The following is a 14,010-nucleotide window of genomic DNA, read 5'->3' as shown; positions in this document are numbered from 1 at the left end:
GGTGTCCTTACTGATTTTCAAAGCTTTACATCACCTTGCCCCAACATATTTAAGTGACTGTCTCTCATTTTATCAACCAGCAAGGACACTTATGCCCCGGCCACACGAGGACGAAAACGGTCGTTTGCGTTACTGTTTAGTGTCATATAGACCGTTCGGCCACACGAGGACGACCGAATACGGCACTAAACGACTGCGTAAACGATAACGGGTCCCAAGGTGGAAAGAACAGCATACGCAACGCTCTGGGGGGTCCAACGGCTCCGTGTGTACGCCCTATACGATCATTTTCTGATAATGATGAGGCAATAGCCCCGCCTCTCCCCACCTCTGCTGCTCACCCCCGCGTCAAAGTAAACTGCACACTGAATTCAGATTATTTATCTTTCTCTCGATATGGACATAAACGCGAGTGAAGTCTAATCTGACAGGACGGAGACACCTCTCAAACTACCTAGTTATAAATATGTTTATTTTTACTGTCGGCCGGGTCACTCGTTACTGGATCAGCTGCTGCAGGAGACAGACACTGACGCTGTCCGAAGAGAGGGAGGAAAAGAGAGGCTCCGTGTATTTTATTATTATATTATATAGAGTCGTTATTCATTTGTTTTAAAGCTCAATAAATAACAAAGAAGACCTTTGACCGGCACTTTTATAATTTTGTCGGAAGATTTAAACTTTAATACACGTTGACTGGCGAAAAACTCTGCCGGTTCCCCTCGGCCCCCACCGCGGAGAATAAACAGAAGGGCAACCATGACAACCATGCTTCTTCGCTGCTTTTGTGGAGGAAGTTACAGCGCCACGTACAGGCTCCTGCATGTACTGCAGCTTCTCCAGCGGTTGGAGCTAAACGGAGCGGTCTCGTGTGGGCAGACACTATCCGGATAACTATTGCGTGTAGACGGAAGCTTGTTTGTGATTGCGTTTGCGTTAATCCTATGCGTTTAGCCGTTTTCGTCCTCGTGTGGCCGGGGCCTTAGATCCTCCAATGTTTCACTTTTAAAAGTACCTAGAGTGCATTCAAACTGGAGAGGCTGCTTTCTGTTTCTATATCGCCCAAAACCATTTGATCTTAGAAGCTCAATTAGAATTTAAAAGTAAATTAAAGACATGTCTTTTTAAATTCGGCTCATAATTGTTAGTCGTCTCACTGTTCATATTTTATTGTTCCTCATTTGTTATTGTCGTTATTGTTGTCATACTCTGTAAAGCACTTTGGGCTGCGTCAAGCATGAGAGCTGCTATATAAATAAAGTGTATTATTATGATGATGTACCCACCCCTCTGTGCAGAGCCGTGCTGCCCCTCTTGTCCTTGGCGTCGGGCAGAGCTCCTTTCTCCAACAGGAAGTGGACGCAGTCAGTGTGACCCCCCAGGACGGCGAGCATCAGAGGGGTCCTGAGGGGACAGAAGAGACCATTAGGACGGGTTTTAGGTGTGTAGGACATCGGTAAAATCAGCTCAATGAAGTCATGCTTTTCAAAAAGAAATAACTCACTGGCCAAATTTGTCCGCCACGTTGGTGAGGTCCCCCTCCTCCCCGTAATCGATCATCATCCGCAGGCAGTCTGAGTGGCCGTTAGAAGCTGGTGTGGAACAAAGCAAAGAGAATTAAAATGTATAAATCGACTTTTACAGTGAATTAGAACAACTACTAACAGTTATGTTCATCACTGTCTCCGCTGCCGGTGAATTTCCCTAAAGTTGAAGGTGATGTCTTTAAAATGTTCTGTCAAAGATATTCTCTTTAATGTGATATAAAACCGAGGAAAGCCGGATCTCCATATCTGAGAGGCCGTTAGCAGCATTTGAAGAATATGAAAAAAAAATGTATGGGTGAAACCGTCATTTTGACGAACAGGATCGTAACATTTCCGTAAAAATCCATTATAACCCGTCGGCCTGTACACAACTCTACCGGGGGGGGGACGGGGACGCACACTCACTCGTGAACTGTTAGCGCCGTGTTATGCATGCCCACTGCACCTCGCGGGAGCGCAGCGTAAAGCAAGTACTCAGACATTTCAATGATCTGTTCGGCAGAGTTAGGTTTGGAAACTATATCGTTTCCTTTTGGGAGGGCATGCATGATAACACGGCATAACCCCGGGGCCCCGCTGCGGGGAAGCTTTGGTGCTGTTCTGAGTTTGTTCTAATCTGTCAAAATGACGGACTGCTTTCAGATTTTTCCGTCATTGTTAAAAAAAAAAAAACGTCATAGACGGAAAATATTCGGTTAACGCGACCTCTGGGGTGAATCAATTAACAAAAATAGTTGTAGATAATATTTCTGTCAACTGTTTTAGCCGACTTATTGTATCAGTTCTAGAAACATTTCAAAGAACTACATAAAAAATGCCAGAAAATAGTCCATCACAATTTCTCAAAGTTGAAGGTGAAGTCTTTAAAATGACTTTAATGTGATATAAAACAGAGGAAAGTAAGATTTCTATATTTGAGAGGATGGAAAAAGCATTTGAAGAATATGAAAACATTTTTTAACGATAAATCAATTAACAAAAACAGTTGGAGATTATTTTTCTGTCAACTGTTTAGCCGACTTATTGCATCAGCTCTAGAGAAATGTCCAAAAACGACATGAAAAATGAGAAAATGTCCATCTCTGTTTTTATAAACGTCTTGTTTTCTCAGTTCAAACCCAAAGACATTTTCCTAAATTGAATTAAAACAGAGAACAGTTGAGAGCAGAATTTTTACGATCGGCAACACAACCCTGAAGGTTTTCAAGGTGATATATATATATATATATACATATATAGATGTCTGTCTTGCGTCTTATCTGTCAGAGAGAAACCATTATTTATTTTATTATATTGTTATTATCATACATTTCACCTCCTTGTGTCTATCTGATCAAATGTTATATTTGGCTGCATGTACCTTTTAAAATTCTTAACAAATAATCTGAGGGGAACTTCTTGTTTATTTTTAACTTGTGTCATTTTGTAAAGCACTTTGAGCTGTAAGTGATGTATGAAAAGTGCTATTTAAGCGTCTTGGAGCACCAGAAAAAGCGCTATAAACATTAAATGTATTATTTTGATTATCTGAATCTCTCCGGGGGGTACCTGCGACGTGGATGGGCGTCCACATGAGTTGTGTGTCGTTGAGCAGACAGGACGCTCCCTGAGCCAGCAGCACCTCCACGCAGCGCGGGAACCCTTTCTGCGCCGCCAGGTAGAGGACAGAGCGCCCGGCGGCGTCCTGCATGTCCACGTACGCTGCCGTCTCCGTGAGGACACGCAGCGCCTGCCAGTGACCCTTATCAGCCTGAAGGGGGAGGGGAGAAGGTTGTTAAAGGTCTCCTGTTATACTGTTCTTCATCAATATATCACAGCTCTCAGATATATACAGAGCCTGTCTCTGATTGGCTGAAACACCAAACAGATCATTGCAGCATTACCCATAATCCCCTCTGTTTCAGCCCTGTTTCCAAAGTGCTGATTCTCTGTCTGTTACTTTAGATGAAAATAAGGAGCCCCTCCCCACGCCCCTCTGAGAGACATTTGGTTACAAAGAACTCAATGATGCTCTAGGAGGAGATTCAGGTGATAAGGGGGGGGGGTTACCTTGGTTGCTGATTGGCTAATGGTTACCTAAGACAACACATCGTTATGACATCATAAAGTGGCCAACATCTATACCTGGCTGCTGCATCTTTAGAACTGTTACAGGATGTGTATTTTGTAAATTGTGTATTGTGTAATATTTGTTCATGCATGCTTCTTAGTTGACATTAAGCTGTCTTTGGCTCTTTTCTGCTGCAGTGTAAGAGCAATATTTTAGAGAGTACTTGTCCATGGACAAGTGAGTTTGGCAATTTACTTGTCCGAATACATTTTTCACATGCCTGTTTTTTTTTTCTAAAATGATTTGACATACCCCTTTTCAGGCCCATCGGTACATAAATGGTAGGGTCTCCTTTCAAACCCTTAATCCACTATTTTCTGACTCAATGTTTTTCCTTGTTAGCTGAGCACACCATTTCACCATCAACATTTTTAAATTGTATTTAAAGAAAAGGCCCTAACAAAGCAGCAGGGCTCTATTTCAGTATTAACTAGAAGAAAGAAAGACAGCAACAGCTGACATCAGACCTTTGCTGAGCCTAAAGATAATCATAAATAAATAACATAGTGAAAATAAATATATTGCAATGCTCAAAACAGCAGCATCCAACAGTAGGGATGGGTACCGCGCCCCGGCATTAAACGGGCCCCGGGCTGAATTATTAAAGACCGTGGTTCCGTTAAGCTCCGACGTTATCTGTCTTTTCATCGGTGCTGGAGACATGGAAAAAATATGTCATATGTATTATTGCTACACAAACATTATATTGCAGTTTTAGTTTCGCCAACTCCGTTTCTAACACGCAAAAGAGACTGCAACATGCGTCTTTTTAGTATTTTCGATCTTTCCAATCCAGACGAGAGATCTCTCCCCCGCCTGCTTGCGAGGGGGCAGGGCAGTTTACACACACGCAGCTGCTACATGCAGCAACACACACACGGAGGAGGTGGCGGAGAGAACGCGCTCCGAGGTGGTTAAACTTTACCCGTCTCGATCCTCGTTGCCAAAAGCACAATAAGAGTTTAGCATGTGAGGGCGGGAACACGAGCACTTTGTCTAAACATTTATCAAAAGTGCTCCACATTCAGACGGAGGAATGCACCGGGTTCCACTGTCTTTCTAGCAGCTCTGTAGCCCCATCCACGAGTAACGTTTCCACGTCAGGTGTTATGTATGCTAGCAGCAACACACAGAGTTAACCACATTATACAAACATGGGTTAATGATTAGAGGAAACTGAGGTATTTAGTTTGTTAAAGTTTCAGCTATTCTGTTTACAGTTCTGTCATCAGATTATTTAATATGATTTGTTAAAGCATTGTCGTTTCTTTTGATGTGAAATATTATTTATTTTATTTAAATAAAAAGCAATGTTAGTTTTGTTCACAATTTGTTTAGTTAGTTTACCTTTTTTTGTTCTCCAAAAGAACCGATAAGAGTACCGTTAAAGGACCGGACCGATGAGCGGTATCGATAAAACCTTAACGATACCCATCCCTATCCAACCGTCTCTAATCCTTGGACATCACATGTCACCGCATCCACGGAGCACCCGTAGTGCGGAGATCATCATATCATTCTGTCTTGTATTATTTATAAAATAAATGGCTCGTTCGCGGTAGGGGTGTTGAAAATAATAGTTTCTACGATGCATTGCGATGCGGACGTGGACGATTCGGTCTCGATGCAGTGACGGAAGATAATCGATTATAGCGTAGTAACGTTGCTTCCTGATTTTCCGGCCGTGGCTTTACTATAACGTTTTTTTCTTTCTGTCACTTTAATATCAAATCGGTCGGTGACGCAGAGATCAGGGAACAGACGTGACAGCGGCCACAGCAACACCAAACACGGAAGCAGTCTGCTTTATCCACCAACCCAACACCACCAGTCCAGAACCAACAGCAGAAGGACCCGCTCTGAATCACTCCGTGTCGCTGCGGCACAGGGATTTATGTTTTTCAAAAATAATCGCGTTACAATCATGTCAGGTTTTTGGTGGATTTAATTAAGTCTTGGATTGCAAAGTATGAATGTCCTCTAGCAATTTTCAGACTATATATACGTGTGTAAAGTTTGTGAAGGCAGGAGGAAAAAAAGCTTCCGCGATCACCGTCTCCTCTGTTCCTCTAAGCCCCGCCCCCTCCCTGAAAATAATGAGTGACAGGCTGATAGTGACCCGATAGAAACTTTATTATTCACTTAATCACTGAGATATAATGAAGCTAACTTAATCTCATACATTCATGGGATTCATGCAACAGTAAGACAGAGAATGTGAGTGTGCACCCACATGCAGTGTTTTAGTTGTTATATGCTGTTGTAAATACTCCTGTTGTCTGCTGTGTTCAGACTCAAGTCCTGTGTGTGATGCCACATTCAGGACATTCAGTGTCCTTTTTTAACAGAAGGCCGTTGCTAGAAGCTGCAGCTAGACTGCAGAAGCATTAGTTTTTTGTTTTTGAGGATGGAACAACTTCACACACAGATATAGGGAGGCTAGACCTATACAGTTCATTTATTTTGGTTTATAAATGAATGTCAAGACATTTATGTTATTGATTTCTGAAGCACTTTCTAAATAATGAAAAGAGAGTTCATATGTATTTACTGCATGTATGCATTGATGAAAAATAAGCCATGTGCAGAAAATTGAGGAACGCATTGGTATGAATCGTGATGCATCGGGATATCGAATTGAATCGAATCGTTGACAGGATAATCGTAATCTAATCGAATCGTGAGACCAGTGAAGATGCACAGTCCTAGTTCGCGGGCGCGAGCCGGCTCCCGTCGTTCACTTCAAAGAGCCGGCTCTTTGAAGGAAACGTAAAGCGGTCGCAAACAACAATGACAGACACGGACAATTTGTGAATGAGTTCTGCCTTTTGTGCTGAATTTATAAATAATTTGTTAATAAATATGGCCGAAAAACGTCACTTGTCCGTCGGACACGTCAATGGAAAGATGTACTTGTCCGATATTGTAAATAACACGACGCGGACGATCGGACGTGTGCTTTTAACACTGTGCTGTAATAAAGGTATTCTCTTTTCAAAATATTTAATTAGTTTTGTTGTTCAATAGTGCTGTAGCGACGCGTCGACTTCAAAATATCGTCGACGACATATTTCCGCGTCGACGCGTCGCTACACACACGTGGGTCACCCAAAGCAAAAAGCAGTTCGCAATCGCACTTCAAACACAATGGAGACTGAAACGGCTACCACCTCCTCCTCACAGGATTGCGCACGAAGCCCCCAAACGAAAACATCTCGCCCTAGGTCTTCAAAAGCATGGGAATATTTTAAAGTTAGTCCAAAACGCAAAGATATTTATATATTTATATCTCACTGAGACTGCTGCATAGCCTAGCAGAAGCAGCAGCTAGCTGTGGTGGCTACCATTAGCAGCTAGCATTTGCTCTCCGATTTTTACATAAAAATGGAATTATGGATTATAAATTCAATCAGTTTTTTATACATAGACGTTAAAAACCTATGGATTAACCGATTCAGCCGCGTTTTTTCTCATTTTAATGCCATTGAACACGTCTTTTGATCAGATTGACAGCTACGGTGGTGAGACGATCTCCCTAGAAGCTCTGTGAAGGTACGTGTTGTGATGACTGTATTTGCTTCCCCTGTCGCGAGTCCGGATCACTCAGTGATGATACTATATACCTACATAATCTGTGGAGTCTCAGCTTTAATCGGATATATTGTATGTGCAGCTACGATAAGTAATAAGGGTACTTTTATCTTGAGTTCTGTGCCAATGTCCGTTAGCATTTTTCGCTCAGGGGTCATTTAGATGCTTCTTATGAGACTTGTGTTTTGTTTTGGTAAACATGGTTTGTATCGTCAGTTAGCTGAGATTATTTCCGTTAATCTGGTATAACACATTAATAGGTTCTTAAATATTAAGATCCCCTGAGACACAGTATCGTGAAAAAAATCTTTTTTACATTACGTTTTTTTTTACATTACGTTTTATGAATTGAACAACAGAAAAATAATCATTAGATTAGTCGACTAATCGATCAAATAATCGCCCGATTAATCGTTTTCAAAATAATCGTTTCCCCCCAGCACTATTGTTCAACACAGACTTCCCACAGATGGGCCTAGACAGCATCACAATGCAGTGAGTTGTGCAAACATGTAGCATTACATTAAAAAAGTAAAGACATTTTATAGAAAATAAAAACACCAGCAGCAGCAAAGTCTTGTGAACAAATAATTATGCCGGAGATAGTATTTCTGTGTTGGACCCTGAAGGCAGCATCTGACAAATGAGAAAGACTTACAGCGAGATGCAGAGGACTGACTGGAATACTGCTCTCTATGTCTCCGAGTGCGTTGAAGGACATCTCCAGGAGCTGAAACACAACACCATTATTAGTCATAAGTTACCCCATTCTTACCAATAGCCATTATGTGAGTTAGTGTTTATATCATGACATTAAAACTCACCAGCTCCAGGTTCTGCTTGTTCCCGTGATACGCTGCGTAGTGAACGGCGCTGTAACCCTTAGAGTTCACCATGGACGGATCCGCCCCGTTATCCAGGAGGTGCTCCAAGCAGCTGAAGAAGAAATAAAGAGCGAGGATTAAGATAAGAGGTAAACAACTAAACAAAACAAGGCATTGCACATGAGTAGAAATTAAAGAGTGTAGAAATAAACAATACTAGAATTAAAGCAGTATTAAAAAGTAGAAAATATACAGTAGGCCGTGAAGATAAATAATCTATAAACTCTGACAATAAAACACTATTGATTAAGACTGGAAGCTTTCACAGCAGGGGGTCTTCGGGCACAGCTTTAACCTTGGTGTCAGTTTACGGGATTTGATCACATTAGTCGTTAGGGGGTGAAATAGAAAGGAAGTGGATTTTAACTTCTAATTTAGACCCAGTACTTTTTTCGCAGGACTCTCAAGTTGCTGTTATAAAATCCCTCCTGCCCTCTAGCGGCTCTCTCTGGTTTTATGTTAACAGTTTTCCCAATAAATGATTAAATAAGTAATTGTCATAAGTCAGCGGTTCCCAACACGTGGGCCACGGCCCCCTAGTGGTCCGCGAAGGCATTACAAGTGGTACGCCAAATAATTAAAAATGTTTTGAAAGCCACCCCTTGATTTGTTGTGGCAATACCTTTTTCCAAAAATAAATTGTATTTGTAATCTACTCTTCAAACACCTTAAATTCAGATTCCTCCTTGATTGACTTTTAGATATATGTATTTTAGCCAGAAGAATAGTTGTATTTATTAACTGTGTGCGGTCTTCATCTAAAAGCCCAAATAACATATTAAAGGGTGTAAATGTAAATTCAATATTTGCAGCTAAATAATTTGCAAAACATTATGATTTGTGTGGAAACATTTTTATTATTAAGATTTATTTTTATTTTAACCTCTTTTCCTTTCTCTTTCTCGATCCTCCTTAGCAACGGTCATTACAGTCCTTAGCAACGGTCATTACAGTCCTTGACAGCGTTCATTACAGTCCTTGACAACGGTCATTACAGTCCTTAGCAACGGTCATTACAGTCCTTAGCAACGGTCATTACAGTCCTTAGCAACGGTCATTACAGTCCTTAGCAACGGTCATTACAGTCCTTAGCAACGGTCATTACAGTCCTTGACAACGGTCATTACAGTCCTTGACAGCGGTCATTACAGTCCTTAGCAACGGTCATTACAGTTCTTAGCAACGGTCATTACAGTCCTTAGCAACGGTCATTATAGTCCTTGACAGCGGTCATTACAGTCCTTAGCAACGGTCATTACAGTCCTTAGCAACGGTCATTACAGTCCTTAGCAACAGTCATTACAGTCCTTAGCAACGGTCATTACAGTCCTTGACAGCGGTCATTACAGTCCTTAGCAACGGTCATTACAGTCCTTAGCAACGGTCATTACAGTCCTTAGCAACAGTCATTACAGTCCTTAGCAACGGTCATTACAGTCCTTAGCAACAGTCATTACAGTCCTTAGCAACGGTCATTACAGTCCTTGACAGCGGTCATTACAGTCCTTAGCAACGGTCATTACAGTCCTTGACAGCGGTCATTACAGTCCTTAGCAACGGTCATTACAGTCCTTAGCAACGGTCATTACAGTCCTTAGCAACAGTCATTACAGTCCTTAGCAACGGTCATTACAGTCCTTAGCAACAGTCATTACAGTCCTTAGCAACGGTCATTACAGTCCTTGACAGCGGTCATTACAGTCCTTAGCAACGGTCATTACAGTCCTTGACAGCGGTCATTACAGGCCTTGACAGCGGTCTGTTCTACTGGATTAACAACGCGTCACATGTTCTGAATCGACCAATCAGAGCTTTATTTAGTCTCCGTATTGTTTAAGGTTGAATGTGGGGCGCAGACATTTGTTTTTGATTCTTAAGCGGGCCTTGAGTTGGAAAAGGTTAGTAACCGCTGCTATAAGTAAATAATTTAGATTTCACCCTATCGTCTAGTCGTGGCACATGTAAGCTTAGGTTTTTAAAGATGTATTTGTACAGGTTAATGACATATAGTGTCCGTCTGCTGCTTTAGTGGAGATGATGTTGTGACCCGAATTCGTGAGCATGCTGAAGCACAAGAAGAAAAACCATATAAACCAGAAACAAACTCACAAGTACGACTCCTTGGCTTCGTCCTCATCGTTCTGATGGTTTGCAGAAAAATGCCGATCAACTCTGAAAAGAAGAAGAAAAGCTTCGATTCAATAAACTTTCTCAAGGTCAGAGCAACGTGAAAAAATAGTAAAAGGCCCGAGTCGACATAACGCCTCAGAAAAGTGAGAGTAGATAGGCTTTTATATTTGTCTTGTCAAATATGACATAAAAGAATAAGATATATATTGTAGTAATAATGAAATAATCTATTTGTAAATGTATATTGTATGTAGACATGCATTTAGTTTTTGGGAGAAGGGGTGGGATTAAATAATTGCAAACTTATTCCCACTCCTTCTCGGATGTAAGTCAATAATATTTGGGTTTATCAATTTGACACTGCTTAAGTTTGAACAGTATCATAATTCTCTGTTTCATTTCATTATTATTTTCTGTATTATTGTTTTACACGTTCGGAATAAATCAAATAAGAATAACCAATGCTAATTGTTGGGAAAATACTGAATGTCCTCCTCCAGTATGAGAGTAACATGATAACAAAGGTATCCCAACTGTAGCTGTGAACATGACAGGATGTGTGATTACCTAGAAGAGCATCAGGACTGTTTGAGGCAGATAATAGCTATGTGATTAACATGATGATTCAGCCTCTATGGAGATAGACATCAAGCATGCTCATTTCTGACGTGGAGCTAATCTGAAGTAAACATTGAATACTGCTTTCTATTCCTCCATCTTGTGACTGTGTAACTCCCTCTCTTGGATATCAGCATGTGAAGGACACTGTTCAGGAACTAGTTGATGCTCTGTATGTGATGACTACTTCCATTCTGGAGAGGATCACAAACACATGGATCCTGAGACTGAAGCTCAAGCCGGGGACCAGGGATTATTAACAATTGTAAGTATTCGGAAAAAGTCCGAATTTTGAGAAAAAGTCCGTTTTTTGAGAAATTCTGATTTTTGAGAAAATGTCATATTTTTGAGAAAAAGTTTGAATTTTTTGATTTGTTTTAGATTTGGGGGAAAAGTCCGAATTTTAGAGAAAAAGTCAGATCTTTAACAAATTCTCTTTTTTTGTTTTGACTACTTCCATTCTGGAGAGGATCAGAAATACATGGATCCTGAGGTTGAAGCTCAAACCGGGGACCAGGGAGATTCTTCTAACACTAACGCTGGAGCTCATGGAGAAACTGAAGAGGTGTGTTACCTGCTGAAGGCCTGCGAGGCGGCGGAGTAGTGCAGGGGGGTGCAGCCCGTCTGGTCCGGCTCGTTCACCTCAGCTCCGGCGCTCACCAGCGTCACGGTGCACTGGTACCTCCCGTTAGCAGCCGCATAGTGCAACGGGGTCCTGAGTGGGACGGAAACACGTTACACACAAAAGAACACTAAAGTGTCACTATGTGTTTCTGGCTTAATTATGTGCAGCACAATGTGACGTTTCTTTGTTAAATATTCTGTTCTTAGAATGAATGCATTTTCACAGCTGGAAGGCAGAACTGTCACCGTGCCGTGATTATGTTCCTCTTCACTGCTTTAAAGAGTCCTCTCCTGTTGATGTTCAGGTGTATATCAGTATGTAGTGTCTCTACTTTAAAGAGTCCTCTCCTGCTGATGTTCAGGTGTATATCAGTATGTAGTGTCTCTACTTTAAAGAGTCCTCTCCTGCTGATGTTCAGGTGTATATCAGTATGTAGTGTCTCTACTTTAAAGAGTCCTCTCCTGCTGATGTTCAGGTGTATATCAGTATGTAGTGTCTCTACTTTAAAGAGTCCTCTCCTGCTGATGTTCAGGTGTATATCAGTATGTAGTGTCTCTACTTTAAAGAGTCCTCTCCTGCTGATGTTCAGGTGTATATCAGTATGTAGTGTCTCTACTTTAAAGAGTCCTCTCCTGCTGATGTTCAGGTGTATATCAGTATGTAGTGTCTCTACTTTAAAGAGTCCTCTCCTGTTGATGTTCAGGTGTATATCAGTATGTAGTGTCTCTACTTTAAAGAGTCCTCTCCTGCTGATGTTCAGGTGTATATCAGTATGTAACGTCTCTACTTTAAAGAGTCCTCTCCTGCTGATGTTCAGGTGTATATCAGTATGTAGTGTCTCTACTTTAAAGAGTCCTCTCCTGCTGATCTCCAGGTGTATATCAGTATGTAGTGTATCTACTTTAAAGAGTCCTCTCCTGCTGATGTTCAGGTGTATATCAGTATGTAGTGTCTCTACTTTAAAGAGTCCTCACCTGCTGATGTTCAGGTGTATATCAGTATGTAGTGTCTCTACTTTAAAGAGTCCTCTCCTGCTGATGTCCAGGTGTATATCAGTATGTAGTGTCTCTACTTTAAAGAGTCCTCTCCTGCTGATGTTCAGGTGTATATCAGTATGTAGTGTCTCTACTAAACTCACCTTCCCATTATGTCCCTCTTATTCAAGTCGGTCCCGCTGCTTAAGAGCAAGTTCAGACATTCAACATTTCTGTAAAGACAAAAGGAAATAAGGGTTACGGATGTGATACCACCACCACCACCACATTTAGGGTCTTTTATGATCCAGATCAGCTGGTGCGTCTCACCCTCCGGAGGCAGCAGCGTGTAGACAGGTCCTCCCAAAGTTATCGGGGGTGTTTATGTCAAACCCAGCGGAGAGAACGTGCTCCTTACTCATGGAGGAAACGATACTGTACAGCTGACCTGCAGGAGGAGGAGGAACAGCTAGCGTTAGCAGATACGTCTGTCCTGTCATTTAAATCAGGGGTGTCCATTTTGAATCGGCTCTCAGCTAATTCTGAAAGTATAATGAAATATGGCTCACAAATGAAACTTGCGCTTGTCATATATTGTACTTCTTAAATATATACGTACAAATATATTACACAGTATTGAAACAAAAAGAAATACAATTCGTCAATTCATGTTGGAAACAAATGTTCGCTGATAAAGACGAATGACTTATTTACATAAGCTTGAAATCAACCTTTCATATTTGCTCTTTTTATCAGCAATCTGAAGCTGCTAACAAGATAAAGCAAACCCTCTGGAGAGCTGGGATGTACGCTGTGAAGAATGTATCAAGAATACTTGACCTACATTTACTTATAACTGAACTTATGAGGCAGTGTACCTCGCCTCTAGGGAGTGGCCCAGCCCTTCTGATATCTTTCTGTATGTGGCCCTCAGTGAAAACATGTTTGGACACCTCTGCTTTAAAACATATAGTCGTATACTCCGATTGCCTTTTACTCTGTGAACTTGTATTTGTAGTCTTGTATGTGTTTAACAGAGACGTGTGTTAAGGATTTACATTTCAGGAAGGGTAAAAGGTGGATTCCTCTCATCAACACACAGAGAGACTGTGAGCAGAACTTCTCTCTCCTCTGAGGGTGAAGCTGCTCTGTTCCTGCATTTCAGATCCATGTCACTTGTTTATTGACTTTCTTTATTATATATAGCAAAAGACAAACTTCCTCCATGAATCATTTATCAGTTTCTCTGAAGAATTTCCTCCACAACGTCCAACTGTATATATATATAAACACATAGATGAGGATGACAAAGACCAACCTGAGGAGAGTAACTTGCGACAGCAGTCTGAAAACCCGTAGAGCACCGCTAAGTGCAAAGGGAACATTCCATGGATCCCACGTCTGGAACAAACACGGCAGATTAAAATGTTGTTACAGTAAAACCATTTAAACTCAACTGTCTTATAGCACGACGTACACGACAGTTAGTTTGGAGTAGATGCAGTTCGTAGAAAATAAAATACGTCCATAG

General features: G+C 41.3%; 1 protein-coding gene across 3 annotated transcripts in view; it reads right to left on the bottom strand.

Annotated features, from left to right (window-relative positions):
* Positions 1 to 1,286: 1,286 nt before the first annotated feature.
* LOC117534051 (serine/threonine-protein phosphatase 6 regulatory ankyrin repeat subunit C-like) overlaps positions 1,287 to 14,010 on the bottom strand; it is a gene marked incomplete at both ends in the record, with an annotated part of 29,434 nt that continues 16,710 nt past the window's right edge. For all 3 annotated transcript variants that reach the window (XM_034198081.1, XM_034198082.1, XM_034198083.1), the window contains 10 exon segments: positions 1,287 to 1,404; positions 1,505 to 1,592; positions 3,096 to 3,297; positions 7,907 to 7,978; positions 8,073 to 8,184; positions 10,242 to 10,304; positions 11,455 to 11,595; positions 12,644 to 12,712; positions 12,810 to 12,927; positions 13,798 to 13,880. In XM_034198081.1, the coding sequence (XP_034053972.1) occupies positions 1,287 to 1,404; positions 1,505 to 1,592; positions 3,096 to 3,297; positions 7,907 to 7,978; positions 8,073 to 8,184; positions 10,242 to 10,304; positions 11,455 to 11,595; positions 12,644 to 12,712; positions 12,810 to 12,927; positions 13,798 to 13,880 (1,066 nt within the window).

Source organism: Gymnodraco acuticeps, unplaced genomic scaffold (genome assembly GCF_902827175.1).
Source record: "Gymnodraco acuticeps unplaced genomic scaffold, fGymAcu1.1, whole genome shotgun sequence".
NCBI classification, from domain to species: domain Eukaryota; kingdom Metazoa; phylum Chordata; class Actinopteri; order Perciformes; family Bathydraconidae; genus Gymnodraco; species Gymnodraco acuticeps.
This window is presented reverse-complemented; position numbering and strand designations above follow the sequence as displayed.